The sequence below is a fragment of the Oryctolagus cuniculus genome, chromosome 7 (genome assembly GCF_051225735.1).
Source record: "Oryctolagus cuniculus isolate XC-2025 breed Fujian yellow rabbit chromosome 7, ASM5122573v1, whole genome shotgun sequence".
NCBI classification, from domain to species: domain Eukaryota; kingdom Metazoa; phylum Chordata; class Mammalia; order Lagomorpha; family Leporidae; genus Oryctolagus; species Oryctolagus cuniculus.
The window spans coordinates 38656670-38671216 of record NC_142873.1 but is presented as its reverse complement, the minus strand read 5'-3'; the positions used below and the strand labels follow the sequence as shown (position 1 = coordinate 38671216).

The following is a 14547-nucleotide window of genomic DNA, read 5'->3' as shown; positions in this document are numbered from 1 at the left end:
GTGGACTATATAAAGGAAGAAAAATCTAGAACAGCCTACTAAAATGCGATGGAGATATGCCCAAGGCATGATGCACACACCAGGAAGGCGCTGCAATCCTCTGCTGGGGGCATTAGGAGTGGCTGCCCAGAGGAGGTGGCCAGGAGCTGCCACTGAAACAAAGAGTTGCTGTCTGCCTGGTGGATGGAGAAAGGAGTAGGGGAGGGGGTGTTATAGGAGGAGCAGCAGCAAGGGTGAGGCAATCCCACTCTGGCCCGCAGGTCTGGTCAGGACGGCAGCTGAGCTCTATCAAGTTTGGACAGTGAGGTGTCAGAATACGAGTATGCTTTTACATATTATTGAATGGTTTTACTTTATTTTTACCTTTTATAAGGTTGTGAGAGCATAAACATTAAAAGGTATAAAAAATGTAAATGTACAGCATAACGTGTAATCACAAACCCCTGTACGACCACCTTCAGCTAAGAATGTAGAGCCCAATGAAAGAGCATAGTTCTCTGCTGTCACAAAGTTGAACACGGGTTATCCAGGAAGACAGTTAATATTTACAACAAGTTCTATTTCTTAGATGTGCACTCAATTACATCAGTTTCTTTCTTTAAGAAAGAGATAATACTTTTACAATCCACTTTTTTTAAGATTTATTTATTTAAGAGGCAGAGTTACAGACAGACAGAGGGGTAGACAGACAGAAAGGTCTTCCATCCACTGCTTCACTGGTTCACTCCCCAAATGTCAGCAACAGCCAGAGTTGGGCTGATCCGAAGCCAGGAGCCAGGAGTTTCTTCCTGGTCTCCCACGTGGGTCCAGGCACTTGGGCCATCTTCCACTGCCTTCCCAGGCCATTAGCAGAGAACTGGATCAGAAGCGGAGCAGCCAGGACTCAAACCATCATCCACATGGGATGCCAGTACCACAGGCAGAGGCTTAACTCACTATGCCAGAATGAAGGCCCTGATAGTTAATTTATTGACTAGACTGTTACATACTGAAGAATCAATTTGTGATAAGTAGTCCTAATGTTATATCACCTTTGGGATCGTTTCTAAAACTATACCACTATATTTTATTTTAATGTAATGTTGTATTAGTTTATTCACTTAAGATGAGTTTGTCTACGAATACAAAGGAGCTTGGAAGAACATCAAGCATTTGGGTTTCCAAATGATAGGAAAATAAACAAAGAGTATAAAGCCAAGGGTTGGATGAGAGCACCCTTGCCCTGAGAACAGGCAAATGTGATCATTTATGAGATAGATGAAATGGGTTGACACTGGATAATTGATGGTGAAGTTGGAAGAATCCATAGCTAGTGTTTTCATTTTCTTAGAGAAGGAGGCCATTTGCTGAATGAGGCTGTGATTGTGGAGCACAGCCATGAAGAGATGGAGAAAGATCACCTTTTGGGAATGGGAGGAGCTGTGGGCCAGAAAGAAAGATTCTCAGAACCCTGAGGGCCTGGCTGAGGTTGGAGCCTGCGAACTGGAAGTTGCATTATTTCCTGCAGCCCTCAGCAGTCCAGTGTGGGAAGGAGGAGATGGTTGGTGTGAACTTCCACAGTTGGGCTACAATTGGGGAAGATGTGACATTGTGATGTAGATGCAGTAGAAAACCAAGTAGGCAAGGTATTTTGTACTGGTTTTATTGCGATTAATACAAAAAGAAATCAGTGGCTGTCCCAGGAGGATAGATGTGCCTACTGGAAAGACAAGAAATGCCAATATGGAAGGATAACTTCAACACAAGTTTGCATATCTTAGTGCAAGATGGAGAGGGCCTGACAGCTAGGGTCAACAGTTCAGTAGGAGAGACCACAGCAGATTCCGGTGGTCAGGGCAGGCCTCAGGGCTCCTGCCACTGCTGTGCTACTGCTGTGCAGTTTTGGGGGCCCTTTTCCGGTGGTTAAGAACGGTTGAAGTAAAAGAATAACTCTGCAGAGGAAGGGCAGGGGATGAATTTCACTGCAGCTTCAGGAAGAAGTGTGTAAGAAGTGCAGAGAACAGGCAGGGAGACTGCCTGAGGCCCTGTGAACTCCACCCATCCCTAAGCCCACACACAGGGTCTACAGCTGGCTCAGCTTCCTCCAACCTGTACCTATGGGTCAGAGTAAGATGTGAGGCCTGAGTGCCCAGGAGAGGGGCAGGGGAGCAGCACAAAGTAAATAAGACATCCACCTAACAGCAAAAGGATGTTGAGGTTTTGTCAGAGTTTGTGCTACTAAGCTGGGGGTGCAAGCAGCAGTGAGTATCCTGCTAGGGACTGAGTGAATAGAACCCAGTGAGATCCCCAAAGTGTCAGGGCAGGGCCAGGACAAAATCATAAAGATACAGTTTTTCAGAACACAGGCTCACTTCACTTCCTCTAAACTCCAGACTAACCATATTAACTTCTTCCTTCTGGCAATGCAACCCACATAACTGCTACCAAAATCTGCCTATCCCATACCCCCCTTCTTCTATCAGCTTCCTGATTCATCTCATGTATAATAGTCTCTTCAAGGTGACAGGTGCATTTTCCTTCCATGTTTAACATTCTTTTTTTATTGATTTTATTTATTTATTTGAGAGGTAGAGTTACAGACAGTGAGAGGGAGAGACAGAGAGCTCTTCCATCCACTGGTTCACTCCCCAGATGGCCGCAACGGCCAGAGCTGCACCGATCTGAAGCTAGGAGCCAAGAGCTTCTTCCAGGTCTCCCACGTGTGTGCAGGTACCCAAGGACTGGGGCCATCTTGTACTGCTTTCCCAGGCCATAGCAGAAAGCTGGATCAGAAAAGGCACAGTCAGGACTCAAACCGGCGCCCATATGGGATGCCAGCACTTCAGGCCAGGGTGTTAACCCACTGCGCCACAGTGCCAACCCCACATTTCACTTTCAAGCCCTGTGTTTTCCTGATTTTGTGTAGACCATTTCCCCTGCTTTTGTTGTCCTTCTGTTTTCTCCTTACCTGTTGAATTCTTATTTATCCTTCAAGGTCAGGTCCCCACAGTCCCTTCTAAGAAGAGATCATCTTCTCAGCTCTCTTTTTGTTCCTGTTTTTGTTTCTGAGAACCAGAGAGACAGAAAGTTCCCATCCCCTGGCTCAGTCTCCAAATGCTCACAATGATCAGGGATATAGGCCAAGATCTATTTAACATAGGAGCTGGAATCAATCCAGGTCTCCCATGTGATGGCAAAGATCCAAGTACTTGGGCCATCACTGCTGCCTCCCACGGTCAGCACTGGCAAGAAGCTAGAGTCAGGAGCCAGAGCCAGGTATCAAACACAGGTACTTTAATGTGGGTGTGGGCTCCTTACCCAATAGGCTAAATGCCTGCCCCTTAGTTCTCTTTCTACTGTATATGTGTCTTGCCTGTCACTGACACTTAGCATTTTATCTTTTCTTGTAGTTATTGTACACATATCTTTCCTCTGTCTGAAAGATTCTTAAGGGGGCCGGCGCTGTGGCATATTGGGCAAAGTGCCACTTGTAGTGCTGGCATCCCATATGGGTGCTTGTTCGAGTCCCAGCTGCTCCACTTCTGATCCAGTTCTCTGCTATGGCCTGGGAAAGCAGTAGACGATGGCCCAAGCCCTTGGGCACCTGCACCCACGTGGGAGACCCGGAAGAAACTCCTGGCTCCTGGCTTCAGATCAGCACAACTCTGGCCACTGTGGCCAAGTGGGGAGTGAACTAGCGGATGGAAGACCTCTCTCTCTCTCTCTCTCTCTCTCTTTCTCTCTTTCTCTCTCACTCTCTCTGCCTATTCTTCTCTCTCTGTATAACTCTGACTTTCAAATAAATAAATAAATCTTAAAAAATATTCTTAAGGATGGAATCAACATCTGTTTCATTTTTTGTTTCCCCCACAAAACCTTGCATAGTTGCTAGATCATAGTAAGAGCTTAATGAATTTTCTTAATTATTAATTCAAGAATGCATCTCATTTAATCCCCAAATGACTCTAATATAGAAATTTCATCCACCATACCAGAAGAATACCAGAGAAAGTTCCTAACTGTAGGCCCTCAGAACAAAAACTCAATTACCCTGAAATAACATAGAACTTTCACATACTGCTTATTTTAATCACTTGAAAAAACATTTTGACAGCATCTGCTAGAGGTATATGCTCATAACCCATGATTTTACCCCTTGATATATACCCAACAGTCATACATGGACAAAAGGGATCATAGTAGCATAATTACAATAGTACCAAAAGAGGGAAACAACCAAAGGCTCACCAGTAATAGAATGAATAAATAAACTACACCATAGAGATACAATAAAATACTATACAACTACAAAAATGATCAGCTAAAAACAATTATGTAGAAAAACTTCATAAGATGTTGAGCAGAACTCAGACACAAGAGTATATACCATGAGATGCCATCTGTATACAGTTGGTATGATCATCATACTAGGGTATGATGTTAGAAGTCAGTGGCTGTATTTGTGGAGTGAAGAAGAGTAATGAATGGCAGCAAACATGGTAGACAAAAGGGAGTGCTCACTGATTACTCATCAATATGTAAGTATACGACTGTGTGCACTTTTCTGTACATTTGTTGCACTTCAGTTGAAAAGATCTGTTCGGAAAGACAAGGATCTGGCTGTCCCTGAAGTGATTTTTACAGAGATGGATTTCCTTCAGGATGGGCTGTAGCAGGGCTCTCTCAGTCCCAGTCTCCCTCCCGTGCCCAGCTGTTCTGCTAGTCACACTTTGATTAAGGGGAGGCACGATAAGGAGGAAATGAGTAAAAATGATTGCAGCCTTCATACAGCTTGCGGTTCGAGACCCCTCCCTAAGAAATGAAAGTTTCGACACAATCTATTGAAAAAGCTGGCAACACTTAGAGCTAAAATATTAAGGACAATGGCAGTCTTTTTTCCCAGCAAAACTCACCCCAGATCCTGAAGGCCCTGAGGAGCCACAGACTTCAGTGTGTTCTTTGGGGCTTCCTAAGATTGGGCAATCATCACCTGAATTTAAGTTCCAAAATGAATGCGAGAGTCCAGGCCCACTCTCTGGCCCCTGTTCCCCAATATATCCAACCCCAAAAACATCTGTCTGCCTCTGTTATGGCTAAAAATAATTTATTTTGAGCACCCGTGTGTTCAGCATGGTGCTGTGTCCTTCAGGTGATAGAGCGTAGGCTCCACAAAGAAGGAGGCTGTGGACATTCACCACTGAACCCCCAACACCTGGCCCAGGGCCTGGTGCAGCGTTGCTCAGATACACTCAGCAAAGGGATGGGAGTAGAGGAGCAGATGTTCAGCATTGACTGTATCCTTGTGCCAGGGAACATTCTGGATGCTGAGGGTGTGGCAGTGAACAAAATAGACAAGTCCTGGTCTCAAACATCACATATTCCAGTGGCTGAAAAAGACGCCAGGAGACAGAAAATAAAAAGTGAACTCTGTGGTACACTATATAAAGATGAGCGCCATAGAGAAAAGTTGAGTGGAGAGAGAGCCAAAGGGTAGCAGCCTCTTGTGTTGTTACTCCTGCCTGAAATGCATGTGACCTGAACCATATGAGGGAACAGCAAACCAAGAGTGAGGATCTTGCTGTGAAACTCTTCAGAACCACTCATGTCACAAAAGACAAAGGAAGGTAGAGGAGTGGTTACAGATGGACTATGGGGCCGGCGTGCGGCTCACTAGGCTAATCCTCTGCCTTGCGGCGCCGGCACACCGGGTTCTAGTCCCAGTCAGGGCACCGGATTCTGTCCCAGTTGCCCCTCTTCCAGGCCAGGATGGCCCAAGTATTTGGGCCCTGCACCCCATGGGAGACCAGGATAAGTACCTGGCTCCTGCCATCAGCAGTGCGGTGCGCCAGCCGCAGCACGCCGGCCGCGCCGGCCATTGGAGGGTGAACCAACGGCAAAAGGAAGACCTTTCTCTCTGTCTCTCTCTCTCTCTCACTGTCCACTCTGCCTGTCAAAAAAAAAAAAAAAAAAAAAAAAAACAGATGGACTATGACAGAGCGGGTATAGCAACCAAATGCCATACATGAGCCTGATTAGGACCTGGGTCAGGGGAAAAGATACCAGAACGTACATTACGGGGAAAGCTGGTCACCAGTGACTGCATGTTTGATAGTATCAGTGTTAGACTTATAACTTTGGCAATTGTACTGCAGTTATGAGAGAGAGTCCTGGCTTGTAGGACACACGGGCTAAGATATTTAGAAGTAAGGAAGCCATGGTACCTGCAACTTCTAAAATGGTTCAGCAAAAATTATTATTATTATACATTTATACACACATGTATGGGGAGAAAAATAAATGTATGTTTATATGAACGTTTATAGAGGGAAAAATTACTGCAAATGTGACAAACTGTCACTAACAGGTGGAGTGGGCATTTTGCACAATGGTTGTGATGCCACTTGGGATGCTCACATAGGAGGCTGTGGTTTCAAATCCTGCCTCTGTTTTCAGTCCAGCCTCCTGCTAATGTGCATTCCGGGAGGCAGCCGGTGATGGCCCAAGTATGCCACCTATCAGGGACATTTGAGTTCAGGCTCCTGGCTTCCACCTGGAACAGCCCAAGCTATCGTGGGCATTTGTTTAATGAACCAGTGAATAGAAAATATTCTCTCTCTCTCTCTCTCTCTCTCTCTCTCTCCCTCTCCCTTTCCCTTTCCCTCTCCCTCTCTTCTTCCATTACGTCTTCCCTTTTCAAATAAAATTAAAATTAAAAAAAAATTTTAATGCTTAAATGGGAGGAGCGCAGGGGTACCCACCCTGGTCAAAGTGCGGCTGCAAAAGCGCAGGGAGACAGCGGCTGCGGTGGGGCAGGGAAGCTGAGAGAGGCACGCGGGCAGCTCCAGGGCGCGGGCGGGCTGGTGAGAGCCGTGCAATGCTTGCACCGCACCCATGACCCAGTGCCCATGGCCAGCAAAGTGCCTCCCCAGAAGGAGCTCGGCGCGCAGCAGCACTCAGAGCTGCCAGAAGTGCTTTTCCACTTCCTCGCGAGCCTAAAGAGGCGGGAAAGTTTCCTGCTCTGCCCTCTAAACTTGCCACCTCCAATCAGATCAGCCTGGGCCCACTCCGAAGCTTCGAGAAAAGCCACCTCCTCTGTCCCCATGGTGGCTTGAAGAGTCTCACAGCAAAGCTGGTCTGGGCAGATTTGCACACCGGGGTCTTAGGCGAAAGCCGCTTTCTTTTCTGAAAAGTGGAAGCAGCGTAAGTCCGCCCTTGCTCCATGCGCCACAGGTCAAGACTCTCGCTATGACCAACTTACAGCTACGGAGTGGAAGTTTGGCGTGACATCTGGGAACAGCGAATTGGAGAAAGTGGGAAGTATTTTTTGACAAAGTTGGTGGTTAAGAAAGAAAATCATATTGAAAGTTTGTATGTAGGATTAAATTCTCCTCCTGCATGTTCTACAGCTTCCTGCATGAGATGGAGCAAGGCGAAGCCAGCGTGGAGCATTTCAGCTGATTTCTGTCCCTGTGCCCCCTCGTCGCTACCCTGGGTGACTGCTCTGAGAGGCAACCCTCCCCCCACCCCCGAAGGTCTGCTGGCTGCTTGGGAGTCCAGGTCCAAAAAGCTTGTGAAAACCAACAGGATGTAGTCCTGAAAGAGCCCTATAGATGACCTTATAAAGACGTTAAGAGAACAGCCACCTCCCATATCCCCAGGACACAGCCAGATGGTCTCAAGGCTGTCACATCCAGATTCAGGGGCGCAAATCAACTGCTACCTCACCTAGCAAAGTCCAGAGAAAAGGAATGGTCCCATGTCTCAAGATAACACAATGATCACCCCCCCAAAAAGCAAGTGCTCCTTTATGGCTAAGGAACAAGCAAGCTGTGTGAGTGCCATGTGTGCAGGTTTCATGGCCACTGTATGTCTAGTAGTGGTGCCTTGCCAGTCAGATTGTTTTTATAGTCTGAAAATTGTTTATTAATTTTAAGGATATATGTACCCACAGAAACACACCATGAAAATAGTCTGATCCTGCAGTCTCTGACATTTTCACCATCTCCTAAAGCCCTAGCAGGATGTAGATGGGAAGCTCCACCCATCAAGCTGCCATTTGTTGAATAGCAACCTTCCTACAAGCTTAATACCTACAGTGGCTTCTCTCATGTATTTGTCCAGTTGGTTTTTAATGCATCAGGTCAGTGAGCCACCTGTGTATAGATAAGTGACCCAGTCTCTGAAAAGAACTGAGACGAAACCCTGCCCCCACTTCCGGTGTTGTCCTATTGTGTTGTAATAAGACAGGACTTTCAAGACTATTTTAACTTGTGTCAGTTCAGGCCGGCCACGTTTATGAAAAAGGTTCTGAAGAAAAAGAGAATTTTAAATGGTAATTGTTGAATAAACATAAGCGAAGGAAACACAAGGTTCCTTTGCACTATTCTTTCAGCTTCTCAGGAACTTTGCAATCCAGTCCAACTATGAAGTTTACAAATGAAAGCAAGCAGAGCAACTCCAGGTGCTCACATTAGGCCAGCTCCACAGACACGGAATATGGAAGGAGGAGAGGAGAGCTGACGACATGTGCCCTGTTCCCTCACTCCAGGAATCACTTACGGTTGCACTGTGCTACAGATCTGCCACCACCATGCAGAGACGGTGTTGTACCCCTGGACATGGTGGGGAAGAAGGACATGCCATGCCCCTATCACACAGCCTCGTCCCTTCTGTCACTCTTGCCCCTGAACCCCCAAACTCATCAGTCCTCTCTCAACTGACTGAGGTGCTTTTTAAGCTCCTTAGACCAAATCCCAACCAGGGCTGTTGAGTCCCACTTGCCCACCCACGGAGCCCTGGGGCTCCAAGCATCCCTCCCTGCTCATGGTTCTTCACCATGCTATTCCCAAAGCTGTCTGTATTCCTCACAAATGCTGAATCCACACAAGCTTAGACTATGTCTTCCTGGAGGATGTGAGTCCTCAGGGGCTCATGATGAACCGGGACCTGGGGCTGGGACTTTAATGCACAAGTTTCTGGACAAACACCATCCTCCGTCTCACTTTCCCCCTCTGTACCCACCCAGCCCTGCCCTTGTACCTGAGCCGCTCACCTGAAACATAAGATCAAAACTTCAGAATACCTTGGACTCCAGAGTTGGAAAAATATGGGAGCATCCTTGGACTGGATCCCCTGAGGATGCCCTGGAAGACTGCATGCCCTATTGACAGCCTTAGTTTTGCTGTGTAGCTTTCTAATACTGTGCTCTCCTACTTCCACTCCAAGCCAACATTTCCCTAATAATTCTCGGGCTCCTACAACCCCTGGGTTACAGGAAGAGCTGAGGAGCCAAAGCACTGGGCATTTGGGTATAACCCCTATCCTGGCCAGTGGCTTTGCCCCAGCACCCCTGCCCTCTTCCCACTCAGCCTTCCTGCCCAGTGGTCTACCTGCCTGTCTCTGGGCTCCAGAACCTTCCAGCTTCCTTGGGGCTGCTTTGCCACTCTCATCCCACAATTAGAGGGTGAGATTTCCTTTGTTGTTCTTACAGCAACTGGGAGGAGGTCTCCTCCCCACTTCTCAGAAGGGGAGATTGAAGACAGTGAAAAGCGATTGCTTCAGCCAAGACTGCCTGGATTGCTAATGGCAAGGGCACAGGCCATTCTCAGTTCCCCGATCCACTGTCAGAACCCACAGGAGCTGACAGCATCCCAGCTCCAGGTGACCCTACAGGTGGTCTGATGGGAGGCTCTGGGTTCTGATCTCACTGAGCTGTGGAACCCGTGGTCCATGCCAGCCCCCTCCCCCACACCAGGCTGGGGCTCTTACCTTGGCCCTGGTGCTGTTTGAAGAGCAGGAGGAAGGTCAGGGTGAGGGTGAGGACAGAGGGGTCGGGTGGCCCCAACATTCTCAAAGGATAGAGGAGTCAGGTAGCTCCTCTCCCCTGCCAGACACCCTGCTGTACACAGGCTCAACAGTCACCAGGCAGTAGCAAGGCTGTGGTAGCAAAGCGTGTCACTGCCTGTCCAGCCACAGTTTCCTCAATTTGAAGCTGCTAACATTTGCTGCAAGCTGGCAAGGTCTCTGAGAAAGCCCCAGTCCCTGGACCTGGTCTGACAGTTCCCATAGCTGATGCAAAGTTTGCATCAAGTGGGCGGGTCCTTGGGGCTCACTCTGACCCACAAAACCAGCTTCAGAATCTGATCCCTCCTGCGCTGGAGCCTAGCTGCTTCCTTCAAAGGGCAGATGCCTAAGACATTTTCCAATTCTCTCCATCCTACTAGCAATATAGAGAGACAACATGAGGAGCACACAGCCATTTTCCCACACTGGGGAGAAGGGTTGGGAGGGTTTGACTGAGAGCCAGAACCCTGTGTAGGACATAGGAAGAGAACAAAGAACTAGGAATATTTTTTTAAGATTTATTTATTTATTTGAAAGTCAGAGTTACAGAGAGGCAGAGGCAGAGAGAGAGAGAGAGAGAGAGAGAGAGAGAGAGATCTTCCATCTGTGACTGGTTCACTCCCCCAGATGACTGCAACAACAGCCGGATCTGGGCTACTCCAAGGCCAGGAGCCAGGAGTTTCTTCCCGGTCTCCCACGCAGATGCAGGGGGGCAAGGACTTGGATCATTTTCTACTGCTTTCCCAGGCCGTATAAGAGAGTTGGATTGGAGCAGCTGGGACTTGAACTGGCGCTCATATGTGGTACTATACCACAACACGAGCCCCAGAACTGGGGGTATTAGAAAAATCTAACAGGCCTGGGATTCTGTGCAAGTTGAACACCCAAGTTTTAGTACATTCAAGTTCATGTTTTTTATAAGAATTTACTTTTGCTCCAAGCTTTCTATCTGTACTGGGGGGGGGGGTATCTTCAAAATTCATGGAAAAATGCACACAATGAAAGATTATTCATGATTTATGAATTTTTGCACAAGTATGAGGTCCTTCATACTTCCATATGCTATGCTTTTTTGTACCTTCCTGGCGGTAGTTCTCTCTTCCCTTTCTGGACTTCACCCAGAAAGCATGTGCTGTCATTTCTGCTCCCGTCCCTCTGCACACGTGGAGTCCACCCTCCTGAAAGGTCAGGCAGCTCTGGACCCCTGAGGTCTCCATGAGGGGCAGGGGCAGTGACATCCCACTCCCTTTTGCTTCAAGCGCAGGGTTACTGCCTTCATACCCTAGGGTTCGTGCCTATTTCTTTCACTTTCCTCTTAGCAGCAACTATTTCAGTTCTCTTCAAGTCCACCATTCTTCTCTTTTCCCATTCTTTTATTCATTTACAATGAGCCTGTTGGAAGCAGCACAGAGGTGAGAGGCTGTAGGCCTTGGCAGTGGGGCTCTGGACAGAGCTTTGGATTTGGAGTCAAAGACCTGGGCTCGAGCTGCTGTTCAGCTGTGTAATGCTGGCCAAGGTAACTTTCTGCTCTGCAGGATCATCAATAGTTGACTTCCCTTCTTCAAGAGGTAGGTTTCAGGATCAAATGAGCAATTATTCCTGAGCCCATGTGTATAAAACTCTGTCACTATAAAACTCAAGTTGACATTGAGTCACAATTATTAGGAAGTGAGGTCTTCAGAGAAGTTACTAGTTCATGACAGCAGAGCCTTCATGGGTAGAATGATTGTCTTTATTTCAGAAAAGTCCCAGAGAGCTTGCTCATCTCTTCCACTGTGTGAAGACACAGCTGGAATTAAACACTTTGCAACCCAGCAAAGAACTCTCATCAGACCTTGACTGCCCTGGCACTCTGACCTCAGACTTCCCAGCCTACAGAACTGTGAGAAGTGAGTTTATGTAGTTCATGAGCTGCCCATTTTGTTAGAGCTATCCAATGGAGTAAGGTATCCGATATAGATAAGGTTTTGTTTATTTAGCTTTTTGAAGCTGGTCTAATGGTTATCATCTCTTCTATCATTTGTCTTCTCCGAAAGGGAAGCCCTCATCCCCAGGGAATATCCTCAGAGTTTCTCTGACAATGCTCTTGACCTTGGGAGGTTGTGCTCAAAGTATGATACAAAAAGAAAGGGTAAACTTCCTCACCTGGCAGATGGAAGAGACTATCCAAATAGCACAAATTAAGAATCTGCTTCACAATCCTAAGCTGGGAGCAGGTGTACCACTTTTGTGTCTCTGCCTTGTGGTCTTTAACAAACTCTACCACTTAATAACTGCCCTTTGTTCCCACACTGCTCTGCCTAATCGTGAGCTCTACAACATAAAGTCGTGCTCCCCTTAGTTTGGGGTTCCCAGAGCCTGGTTCCGGGCCTGTTCCTTCACAGTTGCTTAATATATTGTTGAGTGCTGAAAGAATGAGTGAGTTCCCTAGAAACGGCATTTGCATTTCCCTGAGTCACCAAGGTCCCTGCACTCCTCTCTGCCTCTCCTTCTCTCTGTGTGTAATTCTGACTTTCAAATAAATAAGTAAATATTTAAAAAAAATAATCAAGGGAAGAGGTAGACATGGCAGGATCCAGGGGATTTCCAAACAAAAGGATCATGCACAAAATTCCAGTTATCCTATTCCAACAGAGTTATACAGACAGCTCTTACTCCTCCCAGAAAAGGTATATAACAATATACATGGAGTATTGACAACTAGGGAAGCTCTCCCAAGCTTTGGTGTCCAGAATTTTGACTGGCATTTGGCTAACCACCCCACGGCTGACCTTAGTCTCTGGTTCCTTCTGATGCTATACAAACCAAATCTCCTACTATAATTCAGATTGTTACCATAGACTCTCTGGAATGGCTCAATGTCCCTGGTAAATGAAGACTTTCTAATGAGGCAACATACTCCAAAGCTTATGGATTACTTCCCAGGAGCCAAGGGCCAAGGCCAGATTTCTCTACAGGCAAAATTAACCCTTTTACTGTACACCTGAAAAGAAGAAACTATAAAAGTAGTCAAAGATGAATCCTTCAAAAAGGGCCTGATTGGTTTGACAAGTATGTTAAGCAATCTTTTAAGAATTCTAATACTAGATGCAAATGAAAAATTATTGTCTTTCTAATCATCTGAGTATTGTCAGTGTACTTCTTTGAATGAAAGCAGGTAAAAACAATTCTTTTTCTGTTTCTCTTTCTCAAAAGGGCTAAAAAACTACTCACTCTTGGGTTTTCATTCCCCAGAAGAGAATAAGCCTGTTTTAGGAGTCACTGTGCACTTACTCCTCATGTAGGATCTCTGTCCTTAACGTGCTGTACACTGAGGCTTAATGCTATAACGAGTACTCAAACAGTATATTTCACTTTGTGTTTCTATGGGGGTGCAAACGACTGAAATCTTTACTTAATGTACACTAAACTGATCTTCTGTAAAAAAAAAAAAAAAAAAAAAGAAAGAAAGAAATTATCAATTCCCAACTTGACTCTCACTGGGATTAAACATGACAATAGGTCTGATCTGATTTCATCATCATTTAAAAAAAATCATCTATTATTTTTCACTTTATGTTTTTGTGTGGGAGCAAACTGTTGAAATACTTACTTAAGGTATACTAAGCTGATCTTCTGTATATTAAGATAATCGAAAATGAATCTTGATGTGAATGGAAGGGGAGAGGGAGTGGGAAAGGGGAGGGTTGTGGGTGGGAGGGACGGTATGGGGGGGGAAGCCATTGTAACCCATGAGTCGTACTTTGGAAATTTATATTCATTAAATAAAAGATTAAAAAAAAAATAAAAAAAAATAAAGTCCATTGAGCTAAAAAAAAAAAAAAAAAAAAAAAAAAAGAATAAGCCTGTTTTGTTTATTTGCTTACTGTGGTGACTTTCAGGTTTGTGGTCAGAGATACAACATTCCTGAAAGGAAGATGTAAGGCGAAGCCTCTTAAAACAACACACGGAACATCAAAAAACCTGGTGGACCTGTATGGAAGTTGAGGACTCAGTAGTGAGAACCTAATTGTGCAATGCATGAGATAGATCACTTCAGAATTTCCATAGAGTGGGGAACTTGCTATTCCCAGCTTCACTGGGGAGAAACAGCTCGGCAGTGCAGAAAAGTTGAGGCTAACTCCTGACACTCACAATATGGCACAGGAAATAAGATCAATCTCTGCCTCCTTGTGTTGGAACCAATATTTCTACATGAAAAATGAATGCATTTTCCCAAATTGCAAGGGAGATGCATCAATGAATTGTCTTATACCATTTTAACTTATACCATTTAAAATAATAAAATAGGAATTTCTTTTGTACATTTCTGTTTTACTGTATTGTGTTAGAATGTCACTTGGTATCAAATTATATTCTGAGAGTTTTATCATTGAACTATTACTATGTCAACGTTTTGCAAAAGTCAAAAAGGAAACATAACTTTTAGGTGACCAAGTACTTGGGTCCCTGTCAATCAGCAGGCGACCCAGATTGAGTTCTCTATTCCTGGGTTCAACCTCATCCAGCCCAGCTGTTGTGGGCATTTGGGGAGTGAACCAGTAGATGGGGGAGCTCTCTGGGTCCTCTCACAATCTCTCTCTTTCAAATAAAATAAATAAATAAATAATAAAATTTTAAAAAATCTATGATACGGGTTTGGATGTGTCTACACACTCACACAAGACCACCAAAAGATGAAGAGCCTATGTCTGACTTCCTCTTCTTCTAACAGTTCCCTTTCCC

General features: G+C 45.7%; 1 protein-coding gene and 1 pseudogene across 4 annotated transcripts in view; one reads left to right on the top strand and one right to left on the bottom strand.

The window, feature by feature from the left end:
• The window catches only part of CD244 (CD244 molecule), a 30614-nt gene extending 20580 nt beyond the window's left edge, over positions 1-10034 (bottom strand). For all 4 annotated transcript variants that reach the window (XR_016237077.1, XM_017345752.4, XM_089336947.1 and 1 more), the window contains exon 1: positions 9748-10034. Coding sequence is in view for 3 of the 4 variants with exons in the window: in XM_017345752.4 (XP_017201241.3) it covers positions 9748-9826 (79 nt within the window). In the remaining variant the exon portion in view is untranslated. The remainder of the gene's footprint in view (positions 1-9747) is intronic.
• On the top strand, positions 6705-7437 carry LOC127493508 (COMM domain-containing protein 7 pseudogene; annotated as a pseudogene).
• Positions 10035-14547: the final 4513 nt, after the last annotated feature.